General features: G+C 45.4%; 1 protein-coding gene and 3 non-coding genes across 4 annotated transcripts in view; 1 reads left to right on the top strand and 3 right to left on the bottom strand.

Annotated features, from left to right (window-relative positions):
• CPOX (coproporphyrinogen oxidase) overlaps positions 1 to 6,427 on the top strand; it is a 10,158-nt gene extending 3,731 nt beyond the window's left edge. Inside the window, exons 5-7 of the mRNA XM_009289808.1 lie at positions 1,856 to 2,074; positions 3,814 to 3,918; positions 5,895 to 6,427. Coding sequence (XP_009288083.1) covers positions 1,856 to 2,074; positions 3,814 to 3,918; positions 5,895 to 5,982 — 412 coding nt within the window. The 3' untranslated portion in view covers positions 5,983 to 6,427. The remainder of the gene's footprint in view (positions 1 to 1,855; positions 2,075 to 3,813; positions 3,919 to 5,894) is intronic.
• A 481-nt stretch (positions 6,428 to 6,908) lies between these two features.
• Positions 6,909 to 6,980, bottom strand: TRNAD-GUC. The gene has a single exon. It is a non-coding gene; the product is annotated as a tRNA-Asp (tRNA).
• A 311-nt stretch (positions 6,981 to 7,291) lies between these two features.
• Positions 7,292 to 7,365, bottom strand: TRNAI-AAU. The gene has a single exon. It is a non-coding gene; the product is annotated as a tRNA-Ile (tRNA).
• A 505-nt stretch (positions 7,366 to 7,870) lies between these two features.
• Positions 7,871 to 7,942, bottom strand: TRNAD-GUC. The gene has a single exon. It is a non-coding gene; the product is annotated as a tRNA-Asp (tRNA).
• Between the last annotated feature and the right edge of the window lie 6,539 nt (positions 7,943 to 14,481).

Here is a 14,481-nt window from a genome sequence, read left to right as displayed (position 1 = left end):
CCTCTATCTCCTTTTTTTTTTTTTTTTTTGGCAGGTGGGCAAAGGAGCTTGTCCTTAATGTAGAAGCTTCATAGTTTTGATGGAGCTGTACTTTTTTTCCAGTGACACATTCACTGAGAGTGCAACAGCATATTTTCTAAAGATGCAAACTTTGAATGTTCTTCTTGAGCTGAGAGATACAGGTGATGGGATCCTTCACTGTTCAGTGGGGGCTTGCTGCTCTGTGTCTGATAATCCTATCTGCTGCAAGCTGTGGTATCCAGGAAGGAGGCGTTACCCTTTTGTAAGCTACCAGGTCTTGTCTGAGGACAGGAGATAAAGTGGGTGTTGTAGCTTGGGTGTGAACAACTTGGTAGAGAAGCACATCTTATAACCTTAAGACTATGTCTTGTTCTCTTGAGGAATTTTTGCATGGTAGTTCAGAGTGTCTGCCTTAATAGTCAGGTTGTTTGCAGCGTAAGCAGCCTAGTAATGCCAGCTGCAGGAGGTCGGAGAGAAGGACGCCTGTTCTTAGTCTGAGGGCAGTGAGGGGAGGACTAATTGTATCCCATGGACAAAGGCAGTTTTTTCAGTCCCGGCATGAGTGTTTGCTGTAAGCAGCAGCTGTGTAGGGGCATGTGGTTCTCACTGCCACAGCAGCGTGAATCTCCTCTGAGCTTCTACTAATTAGCATTGCCCCTTTTCCCACCTTTCTCAAACGTTATGTTTACCATGCTGTCTTCCTGATGTAGCTTTAAGACTTTTGTCAGGCTTGTTCTCTTCTGCATTTGTGACTCACCCTTTTCTCCTAACTCTTCCTGCTGCTATAAAAAAAAAAGCTGATCATCCCAGTGAATAAAAAAAATGGCATAGATTATCTGTTATATCTCCACGTCTCTCTCGCTAAGGCCATGCCATCTATATTGCTCGAGAACAGCAACTGTGGATGGATACATGCATGGAAAACTAGTCCTAAAGGAAGGCAGGGTTTCCTTGCTGTTGATGGTTTCTGTTCCCTGCTTCCCTTCCATTTCTTCCCCACATGAAGACTTGCAGAGCATGGCTGCCCAAGCAGGCAACTATGAACAAGAAAGGGTGTGGATACAATGAATCAGCTAATTTATAGTAATTGCACACCTACATACGCCCAGTAAATACAAAAGAGATTAATTGCCTCCCTATTGTAGGATAATCTGCACTTACTCCTTCATAAACTTGAACATGAGCCATGAAAAGCCACTGCTAGAATGACTCCATCTTCCAAGTTTAACTATTAAAGAGCCTTTTTCCAAGGAAGGCTGACTCACTTTTGATTTTTCCTTAAGTGACGGTGGCTTTCTTATCTGGTCTTGGGTTTATAGGTTGTTTTAGTTTTGATGCAGAAAACCAGTTCTTTCACTAGAATGGCAAAAAGACTAAATAAATTATCTTCCAAGTTTATTTTGAGTTCATCTAAAGGCTGTACAAATAATTTGGGATCTATATAAAAGTCTGGGAATCAAATCTAGAAGGAGTTTTGAAATCAGGTGTCCCTCCTCCTCGTAAGTAGAGGATGTGGATTGGATCACTCCATGGGGAAGCATCTGCCATGGTGTTTGAGTGTTACGTGTTCAGTGACTGTGCAGTGATATGTAGCTTTGCAGGGACTATTTAATCAGAGCTTTTACTGTAAGTGAATGCAGGAGTGCTTTCCAGGTGGTGCTGTACCGTCCTGGCTCTCAGCAGTCAGTGAAACAGTGTGGCACCCGGCACTGCAGGAACTGACTTTTCATCAGTATTTCACTAGTGCCATCCTGTGCCACGTAACTGTTTGGAGTTCTGCTCATTTCTTTGAATATTGTGGCCCATATTAATAATTGTCTGCTACCTCTTCTAGGTGTGATGACTACTTCTATATCAAGCACCGTGGTGAGCGAAGAGGGATTGGAGGCATATTCTTTGACGACGTGGACTCTCCCTCCAAGGAGGAGGTATTCCAGTTTGTGAAGAGTTGTGCCAAAGCTGTTGTGCCTTGTTACATTCCCATTGTGAAAAGGCACTGCCATGACTCCTTCACACCAGAGGAAAAGCTATGGCAGCAGCTTCGGAGAGGACGGTGAGTACTAAAGGAGCAAAAGAATACATGAGAGGTGGATTATGCTGGCGAGAAAAAAATGAGCTAGTTCTTCATGGTTGCAGGGTTTGTCCTGTTGTGGTGTGGGCTAAGTTTGCGTAAGTGCTTTAAAGCCTGCCAGAGAATTTCAACATTTTTGTGTACAGAACTGTTTTTGAAATCCAATGCCAGATTGCTGGGGAGGGTGCAAAGAAGGTGCTAGCACACCCTCATCTGTATGCCCCACTCTCCCATGTTGCAGCACAAGCAACCCATACAAAATGCCACAGTTTCTCTGCAACTCCTTCAAAAACCAAGAGAAGCTGCTGCTTTGTAACAAGCAAAGGGGTGTGTGGTGTCCTGAATCCTGCCCTCTCCTGCAGCCTAGTGATGTGGGATACAGTATGACATGAGGAGCGTAAGGGTGAGGGAGTTGTGCTTCCTATTCAGGAATAAAGCTAAACCCCAGAACGTCATGGAATAACTGTACCCAAGAGTACTTCCAGCTTCTTACATACATATTTATTCTATCTGATCTTGGCATTGAAATGAGGACGCAGTGAACTTTTTGTAAAGGAATAAAGATACAGAGCGATTTTGTTTTTCTGGCATGGTCCAAAGTCACTATAACTTAAAAGACTTTTGAGGATGCTTACTAACGTGAACAACTGTTAATGCTGCAAAAGCTTAAGTACATTGGTAGATACAGTTGTACTCCTTTGTCTATGTCCTGTGATTGTGTAAGCATATGGAGAAATGAGAATACACGTGCTTTGTGCAGAACTGGGGAGTCTTTAGTTTCTGCCTCTTCTGCATAGAAATCTATGAGAGTGGCACAGAGAAGTATTCATAAGCATAAGCATTCAAGTTTAGATCACTGGCCTGCAGCAATTATTCAAATAAGCACATATGCTTAATTTGGTGAGGCTGCTCCTGGGAGTGTTGGCCTTTCAGGATCCTGCTAAGGTTATAAGAGGGAATAGCTTCTTTCGGTTGCAGCCAGGACTGGCTCATGAGGTCTGCTTAGTTCCCTGCATCTGTTTGCAGGTTACTGGGCTAGGCTAAGCTCTCCATTTCTGCAAATAGATAAGCGCTCCTCCCTTCATGTACTTCTGTTAAATACTAGTACCTCAGTACTGGTTACTAAGATAACCCCTGCTGAATTGTCACTGCTCTGGTCCTATGCTGGGGGCAGAAAACTGTCTATTCTGGCACTTACAAGTCCCAGCCAGCACTCTGAAGCTGTCTGACTTCTGCTGCTTTTAAGTGCTCCCCAAGAAACAAAATCTTGTTCTGACCTTGCTGCTTATGTGTCTTTCAGCATGGGGGACTGCACAGTAGAGTTTTTCCTGTGGTCATTTCCAGTTCCTTTAAGGCTCCTCTTATGTCTGGCACCATCACAAAAAGGAGTACTAGCATAACCAAGCTAAACTTGGTGTCGAGCTTGCCGGTGGGGTTAAGGCCTAGGAAAAGTAAGCTATAGTATAGCACCATGCACAATGCCCTCCTTGAATAGTTTGCTCTCGTCTGTTACTTCCTATGCTTTGTGGAGTGGCAAGGTCACTCTTACATTCCGATGCAGAGGATGCTAGAGAACAGTTGGCCCCAAACCAGGGTTCATTTTGACACCCAACACAGCAGAAAGACAGGCTGGTTTTGTTTGGTGTCTGCTAGTTGAAGAAGGCACAAGGAACTTCTGATATTAACCTTGTTTTTCTGTTACATCTCTTCACTCCCCATAGGTACGTGGAGTTCAACTTGGTTTATGACAGAGGTACAAAGTTTGGCCTCCTGACACCAGGATCAAGAATTGAAAGCATTCTTATGTCTCTGCCACTGACTGCAAGGTAAGGGCATAGATATGTGGAGTTGCAGGTAGGCACTGTTCTTATTAAAACACTTTATAGGATTAAATCAAAGCTATGTCCTGGTGTTGAGTCTCTTTAACAGTGGTTAGTTCATGCTTGATACAAGAACTGGCCAAATACATGCAGATGCTTCTCTGGGCTGCTACACTTGTGCAGTTGTCAGTAATGGTAAAAATATCTAGAACATAGCCTAGATATTTTCTGACCAAAAAAAAAAGTGGTATTTTTTGTGCTTAGTACCTCTTGATAGATTTCCCCTGCTCGCTCCATGGGGTTTTGTTTAGTAGCTCTTGGAAACCATGTGAGCTTATGGCAGTCCTGACAAGCCTGTGGTAAGGAAGTTCCACGGTTTAACTGTGTTGTGTGAAAAAGTGCCTCTCTGTTTTCTACTCGCACCTGATGACCTCATTCAACTTTTCAGTGAGTAACCAGATTTTCTTCCTGTTCATTTTCTCCATAACAGTTCTTATTTTACAGGCTTCTGTTTTTTTCGTTGTCTGTTTTCCAGGCTGACAAGTCCCCCTCCTTTTAGTCTTTGTACAGTAGCTGTTCCATACCTGTGATCACATTTGCCACTTTTCTCTAGGCTTAAGTTTTCTATGCTCTTTCTGAACTGGGGATAAGGAGCAGACAACATAAGCTACATATGTATATCCAAGATGCAGGTGTGCTGCTGACTCATACAGTGGCATAATGATGTTTTAATTCATTATTCCTTTCATAATCCTAATATGCTGTTTGCTGGTTTTGACTACTGCTAAGCGTTCAGCTGGCTTTTTCATAGAATTGTTATGATGCCAAGATCTTTTCTGGGCAATAAAAGTTAACTCAGTCTCTTAATGTGTATGTAACTTCTTTCTGTGTGCATCACTTTAGATCAATAATCAACAGTGAATTTCACCTCCCATCTTATAGCTCAGTTGCTTGGCTCGATACTAACTCTCTTCAACTGCCTTTTTAGGTTTTAACCGACCTTGCTTAATCTTGCAATATCAGCAAACTGTGATTTATGGTTTATGCCCCTTTTTTAGGTTGCTTTTAGATACGCTGAGTAGCACAGGCCCTATCATGAATTTCATAAGACTCCATTAGTGACCTCCCTCCACTAGGATAACTGACCTTTGCCTGCTACCCCTTAACCATGAAGGCAGTCCTGGTCATACCATATAGCTTCATCCCACTGCCAACACCAGATATGTCCCTCACCTGGTGGTGTAGCATGGTCCTACCTTTTGATTTCATTGCTGGGATGATCTGGTTTTGCTTGTTTTCGTCAACATAGATAGCTCATTTAGCAGCATGAATGGGTCCTTCCTGGGAGAAAAAAATGGAAAAAGGTTGTACCCATCCCTTTGTGACTGCTGACACTTTTCTTCCTCTGTCATGCCTCTTAATTGCCTTTTCAATAAAAAGTGGTCTCTTATCAACTTCGTTTTTAAACCCAAGATTCAACAAGGACTTGTAGTGCTTCCAGTCCAGCTTCTGGAAAAACTTGCCCTGGGTGGCTGAAAAGATTGCGTCAGGATCAAATGATAAAATTTGACGCTGGCAATTTCCCTTAAGACTCGTGTCCTCACTCTCTTTTGTCTGGGTTCTTTTTTGGCTCGTCTTCCTCATGACACTAGTATGTCACAAGACTGCTAAAAGATCTTTGCAAATAAACCTGCATGGATTGTGCGGTAGGGGGCATTGCTTTCTTTTTTCTTTGTTCTTCCAGCCTTTCCAGAAGTTGGGGAAAAGATCAAGCTAACATTTCTCCTGTCTCTTCCAGTGTTATTATTTGTTTTTGATGAACTTAATGATTTGTTGCCATATCTGTCTACTTGACGCGAGAGTATCAACTGTGTATGTAGCTTTGCATCCTCAGAAAAGGCAACTCAAGTCCAAACACAGCCTGGTGCGGGAGAGGTGGCAGCCAGCTGGGCAGTCTGAGTGAGTTTCCCCTCTCCCTGCAGGTGGGAGTACATGCATACCCCTCCAGAGAGCTCGAAAGAAGCAGAAATCCTGGAGGTTCTGCGCAATCCCAAAGACTGGGTGCACTGACACGGATCGTGAACAAGATGGACTGCTTACACTGAGCCATTATGAAAGAACAGGAATGCCTGCACACCAGCTCATTCAAACTGCTGTTGCGTGGCGTTTTAGTATAGCTATTTATACTCTTACCTGGTGCCTTAATAATGCTGTAGACTTGTTATAACTTGCAAATATGTGAACTCATTCTTTAAGATTGATCAGCTAATGTTCTCGCCCCCATTGATGTTGCCTTGTGAAGGACTGGTGATACCCTCACAGGACTATTGTGCATGCTTAAGAACTTCCTCAACCGATTTGTTTGCAAAATGGTAAACTACTGTGAAGTGTTCTCCCAGTGGAATGAAAGCATTATCTGTGCCTAAATAGCACTGCTTACTCCTAGAAAATGTTGGAATGTTTTAGAAATATTTTTTTTAAAGAATAAAGGGAATAGTTGATATGATTTTAAACCTTAAAGTCTGCTTTACAGGAAGTTGTGAAAAAGGTGATACTTAACTGTTTTTTGAGGCTATCTACCTGGACTTGAGAAGGGAAAAGCGTCTTAAAACGTGCTGCGGTAGCATGACCTGACTGATCAGTAACTGGGAGATTCTGGGTTGGGGTCCGGGTCCCAGTCTTGCCTGATGAGAGCGGAAAGCTGACTGTCCGTTTTGAGGAGAAAATCTTTCAGCACTGCCCATCTCAGCTGTGATCAGGACAGGATAGCAACCTGCCTCGGGCCAGCTCCTTTACCAGGAAGGTCGGAGACAGATAAGCAAGCTGTTGGGTGTTGCCCCGAGGTCCTCCACATAGCACTTCACACTGCTCCCAGCCCCGGGCTGATTGTCTCCTTTATTTCCCCCCGGTACGAACCTCGTCGAGGAGACCCCGTGGGGAAAAGCAAGGGAGGTGGTCCCGTTCCCTGCCGCCCGGCTGAGAAAAGGCAGCGCTTTCTCCCCGTCGGGGAATCGAACCCCGGTCTCCCGCGTGACAGGCGGGGATACTCACCACTATACTAACGAGGAGCGGGCTAAGACTCCTTCGGCTTCCCGCCAGGACGTGGTACAACGTCACCTCTGGCGCTCCCGGCCGGGGCGGGGTACACCGTCGCCTCGGGCGGGTTTCCGGCGGGCGGCTGCCTCGGCGGCTGCGTCGAGGTGAGAGGCGCCCGGCCGGGCCGGCTCACGCTCGCTGCCCTCCGCTCACGGAAGCCAGGCTTCCCCTTGGGCTACCGTGATCGTTTCCGTGTTACGCTTCCCCCTCAAAAAGAAGGAAAAAATAAAACATTTCAGTAAAAGCCAGAGGTTTTCTCGCATCCGAGGGGAAAAAGACCAATTGGCCCGTACGGGGATCGAACCCGCGACCTTGGCGTTATTAGCACCACGCTCTAACCAACTGAGCTAACCGGCCTGCCTACATACCGCCTTACGCGTGCACGCAGCTCACGCACTCCCAGGGACACGCCGCGAGTGGAACAGCTGCCGGGAGCTGCTCCCACGGGCGCCGCACCCGCAGCGTTAGCGCGCCCGCTCTTTTTAAAGACCACTTCGGCGGGTCGTTTCCGAGACCTCTGGCAGAGCAGCACGGGCATTAACCGGGGTGACGAGAATTGCTAAAATGGAGACTTTCAAAACTGTCACGCGGGCGGCGTTTACCGGCGGCACGGAGCTGCTCGGCAGGGCCGCACACGGACACGCGCCTTCCCGGCCGGGGGCAGCCCCACCGAAACGACCCGCCACGCTTTCCCCTTCCGCTCTGCCCCCCAGGCGGCCCGACCCCCCACTCCGCCGCCACCGCTCGGGAGCCGCTCCCGATCGCCTCCCTCCCTCACGCCCACGCCGCGGACGGGGCTCCGGCGGGAGGAGGAGGAGGGGGAGGAGCAGGAGCGCTAGCCGGGGGTAAAAGGCGACGCCTCCTCCCCGTCGGGGAATCGAACCCCGGTCTCGCGCGTGACAGGCGGGGATACTCACCACTATACTAACGAGGAGCGGGGTGCGCAGGACCCACCCCCCCGCCGAGCCCCAGGATCCGCCTGCGGGACCCCCGCCCGCCGTCGGTGCGACCGCGCTGTGAGCAGAGCGGTGATACAAGGCACTTGTTCGGGCCCCAGCACCCCAGTACAAGGTAAAGGCTACGCGGGGGTGGTGGGGTGTCCCTCCGCCAAACCAACTGCGCTGACCTGGCCAGGGAGCAGGCGGGAGGGACGTGCCGTAAGCCAGCGGAGTAGCCTCGGCTGGTGTGCGTGCAGGCGTGTGTGCGCGCACGCTGTTGTGTGAACCCCAAGGCTCTCCCCGAAATGGCAACAGCCAGTCTTAAGGAAGGGGCTTCCCAGCACGAAGGGAAGAAGGGCTCATTTCCTAAACCTATGATGAGCCCTGTTTTCTACTGTGGTGAAACCACCTGTCCTCAGAGGAAAGCGTGAACCCTTCTCCAGCTGGAAAGCCAGTTAGATCACTTGTAAAATCAAGGCATCAAGTAAAAAAAAAATGCAGAAAATACTTAAGAATTAAATACCTCCGAGTCAGTGAAAAAGTTGTAAAGGAGGAGGGCATCATCAAATTCTAAGCCCTTTGCTTCACAAACTGTCAGTACGGGTGCTAAGCTGAGCTCCTCAGGTGCCTTCTCCTTTGCCGTTTCATTTGCCACTAACACCACCTGTCATAAAATACATTAATAAAAAGAACATATTAGGAAGCAAAAAAAAGGTAACAGCTGCACAGAGCGTATAAATGTATCACGATAATGCAAGAGCTTTCTCAAAACCAGGCAACATGTAATGCAGACGTTCCCGCAGTCTTCCAAAAAAGATCGCAAAGCTGCACTAGAAGACTGACAAATGCATGGTATGAGGAGACAGTCATAGATCCGGTGTAAGAAAATTTGGAGTTAGAAAGAAATAGGACAGGGACATCTGATGCAAAAAAGAGCAGAACGACCCAGATGTGCATGAAGAAGAAAGAAACCCCCACAATAAAGGCTTCTAAGTTTAAAAAGCATAATTTATCAGTGAGATATAGGGACTTAAAAAAAAAAGGTTGTGGGCAGTCCATATGAAATACTTACTTACTTAGCAACTGACGTGGAAGAATCTGCAAAAAGCCATATACCTAAGAAAAGCAAACCTGACGTGCTCCAAATTCAATAGGCAGCGGTTTCCTTTTGTGGCCCCTCAGCAGCATTGCTAGGTCACTAACACTGCGGGACTCCAGGGCCGTAGGTCTTTGTCCATCAAAGAGACCACAGTCCTCAGGAAGCTGATCAAAAGATTCTGGGAAATAGTACTGAGGCAAATCAACTACTCCAGATGCCAGACGGAGAGTACCTGTCATAAGCAGAATACAGATTTTAAACTCCAGTCTGTCTCATGCTCTCCCGCAAACACGCTTCTAAAGGATTTTGTTAGAATTTTGAGATCAAGAAACATCACAACAAAAAACACTAGTCAGAGAAGAGAGAAGCTGCAAGGTCTACTTTATGTTTCTGCTATTGTGAGTAGGCCTCATCACACTGTAAACTATAACTAAATTCAAAGCACAGAGCAGCGCAATTCTACACTTCTGCATCCTTTTGTCCTGACGCTGGCAGCCAAAGAGGTTTGAACACTTGGATTCATCACACTGAATTTTTGTGCGTATTCTGGTGGTTCTTGAGTACAAAACGCAACAGTAAAAGTAAGTGAAAGCACATTGTTCCAGTAATATCAGCTGCAGAAACAGGGGAGTGAAGGAAGGGTAAGAGAGAGCAAAAATTGTATGTTGGCCTCAAACGTGTTTTTTTCACAACAGTTAAGTTTTGTGAAATGGAGAAATGGGAAGCCACTGTGCCTTTCAAAGACAAGAGCAGTTTCAGAAATCCCTGAGCCATGTCTTCCTTCAATACATTTTTATGATGTGCTCCATTTTCAAACCTGCAGAAGGGGCTGAACTGTTGGAAGAACATCCAGGAGAGAATCTGCATCACTGATGGTTCTGCTTCTATTTCCCCCTGCAAAACATACACTCTTTTCCATAGCACACTAGGCTGAAAACTGTAACAGTTCACAAGTTGATCTGCATGCAGACAGGACACTGCTGCCTCGCAGTGAAACCACTGCTCAGTATTCTTAGGGTAAATACTAAGAACAGTAACATTTTCAGCATACAAATGAGCTTGTCTGAATCTTCACTGACTTCAAGAAATACAGCCATGAAGTAATTTGTCCTCTTAAAAACAAAACCAAACAAACAAAAAACCCCACACAAACCACAACGACACCCACAAGCTTAAGAGATACTTAGACAACTGACAATGGCAGATTTTAAATTACGTCCTAACAAATGCCCTTAAACAAAAACTTAAAGACTTAGCCTGACTTTCCCAAAAGTTTTGAGGAATTTAAGAACATCAAAGACCACACAAAATAGTAGCTTTGCCCTTTAGCGCAGAGACAGACAGGGTTGGTCACCTTTTTAGGGACCAGGATTAATCCCAGACTTTTATCTGTAAAGCAGCAGCTTGTTCTCCAGCCTCTCTTAGTTTTGAACTAAGCCTGGAAAACTCTGAAGAGCTGTGCACTGAAAAAAACCACTTGACCACAAAAGACATGCTGAGCTACCTGGAACACCCATCAAGGCGATTCCCACCACAGGGGGATCGATGTTAATGACCTAACTGAGAACCGCTGGTATAAGACCTTCTCCAGAGCAGGAGATCGCTCAGTAAAGAAAGAGCAACTGGGAATATGGGTGCCAGGAGCCGGAAGATGCAAGTGCAATGAAATGCAGTGCTTTCCAGTAATCTTATACGCCATATACACATGAAACCAGAAACGTAATCTAAAAGCTTTGCTTTTTGCTGAGTTTGAGCTGCCTGTGCAGTCTTTTGCTCCATCTGTGCTCATCCTCATCCTCATCTTCATTCTTGCTTATTGGCACACAAGAAGAAATGCCCGTTATTTGGGCAATCACGCTTGATACATTAGTTTCCAGAATGGAAAATTACAAAGAACAGACAAGTCAGAATCCTTTTGAGAACTGACAGGCTATTATAAAAAAAAAGCAGACTGGAAACCAGTTTATTACCTCAGATCATGACATTTCATGGATTTGTAGGACAAATTTGTAGGACTGGGACATGAAATTGTCCCAGTTAGCACTGGGACAAACAAGACCTGTGTCTTTCTGCAGGACAACAGGTCCTTTGCAAACTGCCTAGGGATTTCAGCAATAACTCAAAGCCTTTTGAAAATGCACTTTTAAGTTTGCCTGTACTTTAAGAGTGGAAATAGATTTTAGCCCTCATGTTTGGTTAGGAGAGGGTCTCGGCTTTAGTCCAATAGTCTACGCTCCTATTCTTTTCCCTTACCATGTGCAGAGGTTAAAATTTTCCAAACAGGAGTTTTTGCTGTGTATTGCCACATAGATCAAAGAAGTCTAAAACAAAGCTAAGGGAATATATGAAATTATGTGCTGTTTATAAAGAAATAACATTACTGAATTCAAGTGTCTTTGTTTTGCCACTGCATTTGTCTGTGAAAGCTTTTAACGACAATGTGCAATGATTCGATGTAGCTTTGGCATCAGAAAAATTTTGAGCTGACTGGCTTTGTGGTCTACCTTTTGTGTCATCTGATTTGCTCTGAGAAGATCCTAGGAAGTCAGATTCCCTATCTGTCTTAATGGGATCCACTGTGTTCAGCCAGCATGAGTTTAGGTATCTTCCAAAGGTGCTCTCCCCCTTTGCTGACAGTCTGCAAAGCTTAACCTCTGTCTTTGTACACTGCCATATTATTATCCCTGATCCTTTTTTTTTTTAAGTTCTTCCTAATTTATTGATCTCTCAGTCCTTTGAAAATACCATTTTCCAAGAAAATTACGAAATAATTATTTCAGTATTTAAGAAAACACAAGAAGCAGAGTTTGTATTGCTTCTATAATATATAGATATTGTGTGAATATAGTTCAAAATACATTTCTCTGTCTTTCAAGATGAGAAGGATGCCTAGGGAGAGGTATATATTCTTTTAGCTTTCTGGAGTAACAAATTAGTTAAGTAACTGTCTTCTCAAATGTTGCTTCAGGAACCTACAGGTGAAAGATGGTGAATCTCTGATGACAGGTATTTGTCTAAATACAACACTTAGAGCTAAATGTTTGAAATATGTCTTCTTTTGCTTTCTCTAATGAGTCAAATTTAATACCTTTGTCCTCTTTCCTTTTCCAGGAAAACCATTGTAACCTAACTTTGTAATATCACATAGTCAGAAGAAGAACTTGGCCAGGGAAGAGGAAGTAAAGGGTAAGATGAACTTTACTCTTCCCCTCTTAATTATGGTACCTTGCAGTAAGTGATCGTGTCCATATAACTAATTTTTGTACTTCAATTTAGCCAAGAACTCTTCTACAAGATACTCATTTATGACTGTGCAAACTTTGGAGTCTTAAGGTTGTCTGTAAGTATAATTTTACATTAGATTCTACAGAAAAGTGGGGGGTTTTTATTATGTTTATTTACGGGGAGTCTGTCCTTTCAGACAAATGTATAGGTTTATAGGTTGGTTTCTGTCAACTACAAGAGTGATTTTTCATTTCCTTTGTGGTAATATAATGTAGAAAACTCTGTTAGAAATTTTGTAGCTACTGCTGTAAGTTGTGATCCTGCCTGCTAGTTGTTAGTATCACTGCTGGCTATTCACCAAGGTTTGCTATTGCTCCTTACATGAGGACAAATAATTAATTTTAATACACAATCAGGAATACACTGTAGAATGCTTATCTTGTCAATATCACAACACTGTGCAGGATTGTGGACCTCACAGGATCGTATCAGAAAGAAATTCATACTTTTTAGTATATACAGACTGTATATTATAATTAGATTATCTGTGAAGGAGGAAGCTATAGATTTTCAAGGATGAGAGGAGTGTGTTGGTCATTAACAACAGTTTTGCCTCCTCCACTTTTACGAGTCAGCTCTTTTATATGAGCTTGCAGCGGTTGCTTTCGAGGGAGGACCCTGAAAGTTGATGGTCAGAATAAGGTAGCCTGAAAGAATACTGACTACGTTGCTGATTTTCTGAAAAAGAAATGTTGGTAAGATTATTTCAACCATGGATGATGCTCAAGGTTTAGTCCTAGGGCCGGGTCAAACCCCGGCACCACGACAGGCAGACTTGCGGTGGGGCGTGCTGTCCGCTGGGCCAGGCAGCTACCAGCCAGCCCCCACAGGGTAGGGGGGAAAGGTAAATGGTGGTGGGTGGGAGGACGTTCATGAGTTGCAAAGTGCTGTGCTACAATCCACCACCTCAGGCACGCTGGATAGACCCGCGTCTGTAGGTCAGGACGGGCGGCCACCAAGTCTCCTTGGCACAACAGGACTGACAAGCTCGGTGAGTTGTGGGACAGCTGCAGGGATCCTCCTTTTCATAGGGCACGATATCAGGAGGCCACTCTGACGGTGACCATGATGGTGGCCATCACAGTAGCTTCCTGATGTCACAATCTACCTCCTGACCTCTTGTCCTGGTAGCGCCAAGGAGACTTGGAACAAGCAGGATCCAGACAAGCAGAGGCGAGTGGCTCCTGTCCATTGGGTGGCATGCAAAGAGGCTGTTCACTGAACCACAGACTGGACCATTGGGCTTGGCAGGAAAAGGCAGTGGATGAAGAAGCGGGACATCTGGGACATCATCTTTGGCACATGAGTCATCACCGGTGCTCGTGTAAATGATGATGGATGGAGCAAAACGGCATATGTACATGTGAGAAATTGTTTATAAACGTGCCCAAACATGCTGAAATGTCTGTTAAGTGTGGTGGCAGATTGGTGGTGTGCGCCCTTGTGCCACGTAACAAATGCCAGCTCCTGATCGGACCTTTCTGCAGGTTCCTGATCCCCCACAGACTGAGTAGCACTCCAGAAAATTGTAAGTATATTTTGAATTGTTATGTTAATTTTCTCCCTTGTTGGTATTTAATGGAAAACTGATTACATAGTGCCAAGTTTGTGGCACAAACTTTTATTAAGGCTGAAACAGCATTTTTTCCCCTATAGTTTGGGAGCCTTCAGCACCTGACAGAGTTTAGCTGTCTTCCTAGCAGGGAAAACGCAGGCAGCTTTCCTTGAGAAACGTATTTTGAAGTTCAGAATACAATAAGCCACCAAGCAAACCATGCCCATGCCTTTCATGGATTACCAGATAGCAGTACCAAGGTAGTCAGTCAACAGGTTGCTCGGTGTGTGGGGGTTGATTTTTTTTCCCCTTTTAGCCCCGCCATTCAAATCAGCTCCATGAAGCAGGGCTTACTTCAAATCTCATTTTCAAGCTCAGAGGAAAGCAGGCCCGGCAGATCGCGGGAAGCAGGCGGCCCCGCTCGCTGTGCCTGCGGCAGCTCAGCTCAGCGCCGTTTCAAATCCAGAAAACCTCGACGGGACCTTCCTTCTTGTCCGCTTGGTCACGCCAGCACGGCGGGGCTCCGTGAGGCCGTCCGGTCCGCTCCGCTCCCGCCGCCACTTACCTCAGGCCCTGTCCCGCCCCTGACGCCCACC

Source organism: Aptenodytes forsteri, unplaced genomic scaffold (genome assembly GCF_000699145.1).
Source record: "Aptenodytes forsteri isolate BGI_AS27 unplaced genomic scaffold, ASM69914v1 Scaffold61, whole genome shotgun sequence".
Taxonomy (NCBI): Eukaryota; Metazoa; Chordata; class Aves; order Sphenisciformes; family Spheniscidae; genus Aptenodytes; species Aptenodytes forsteri.
This window is presented reverse-complemented; position numbering and strand designations above follow the sequence as displayed.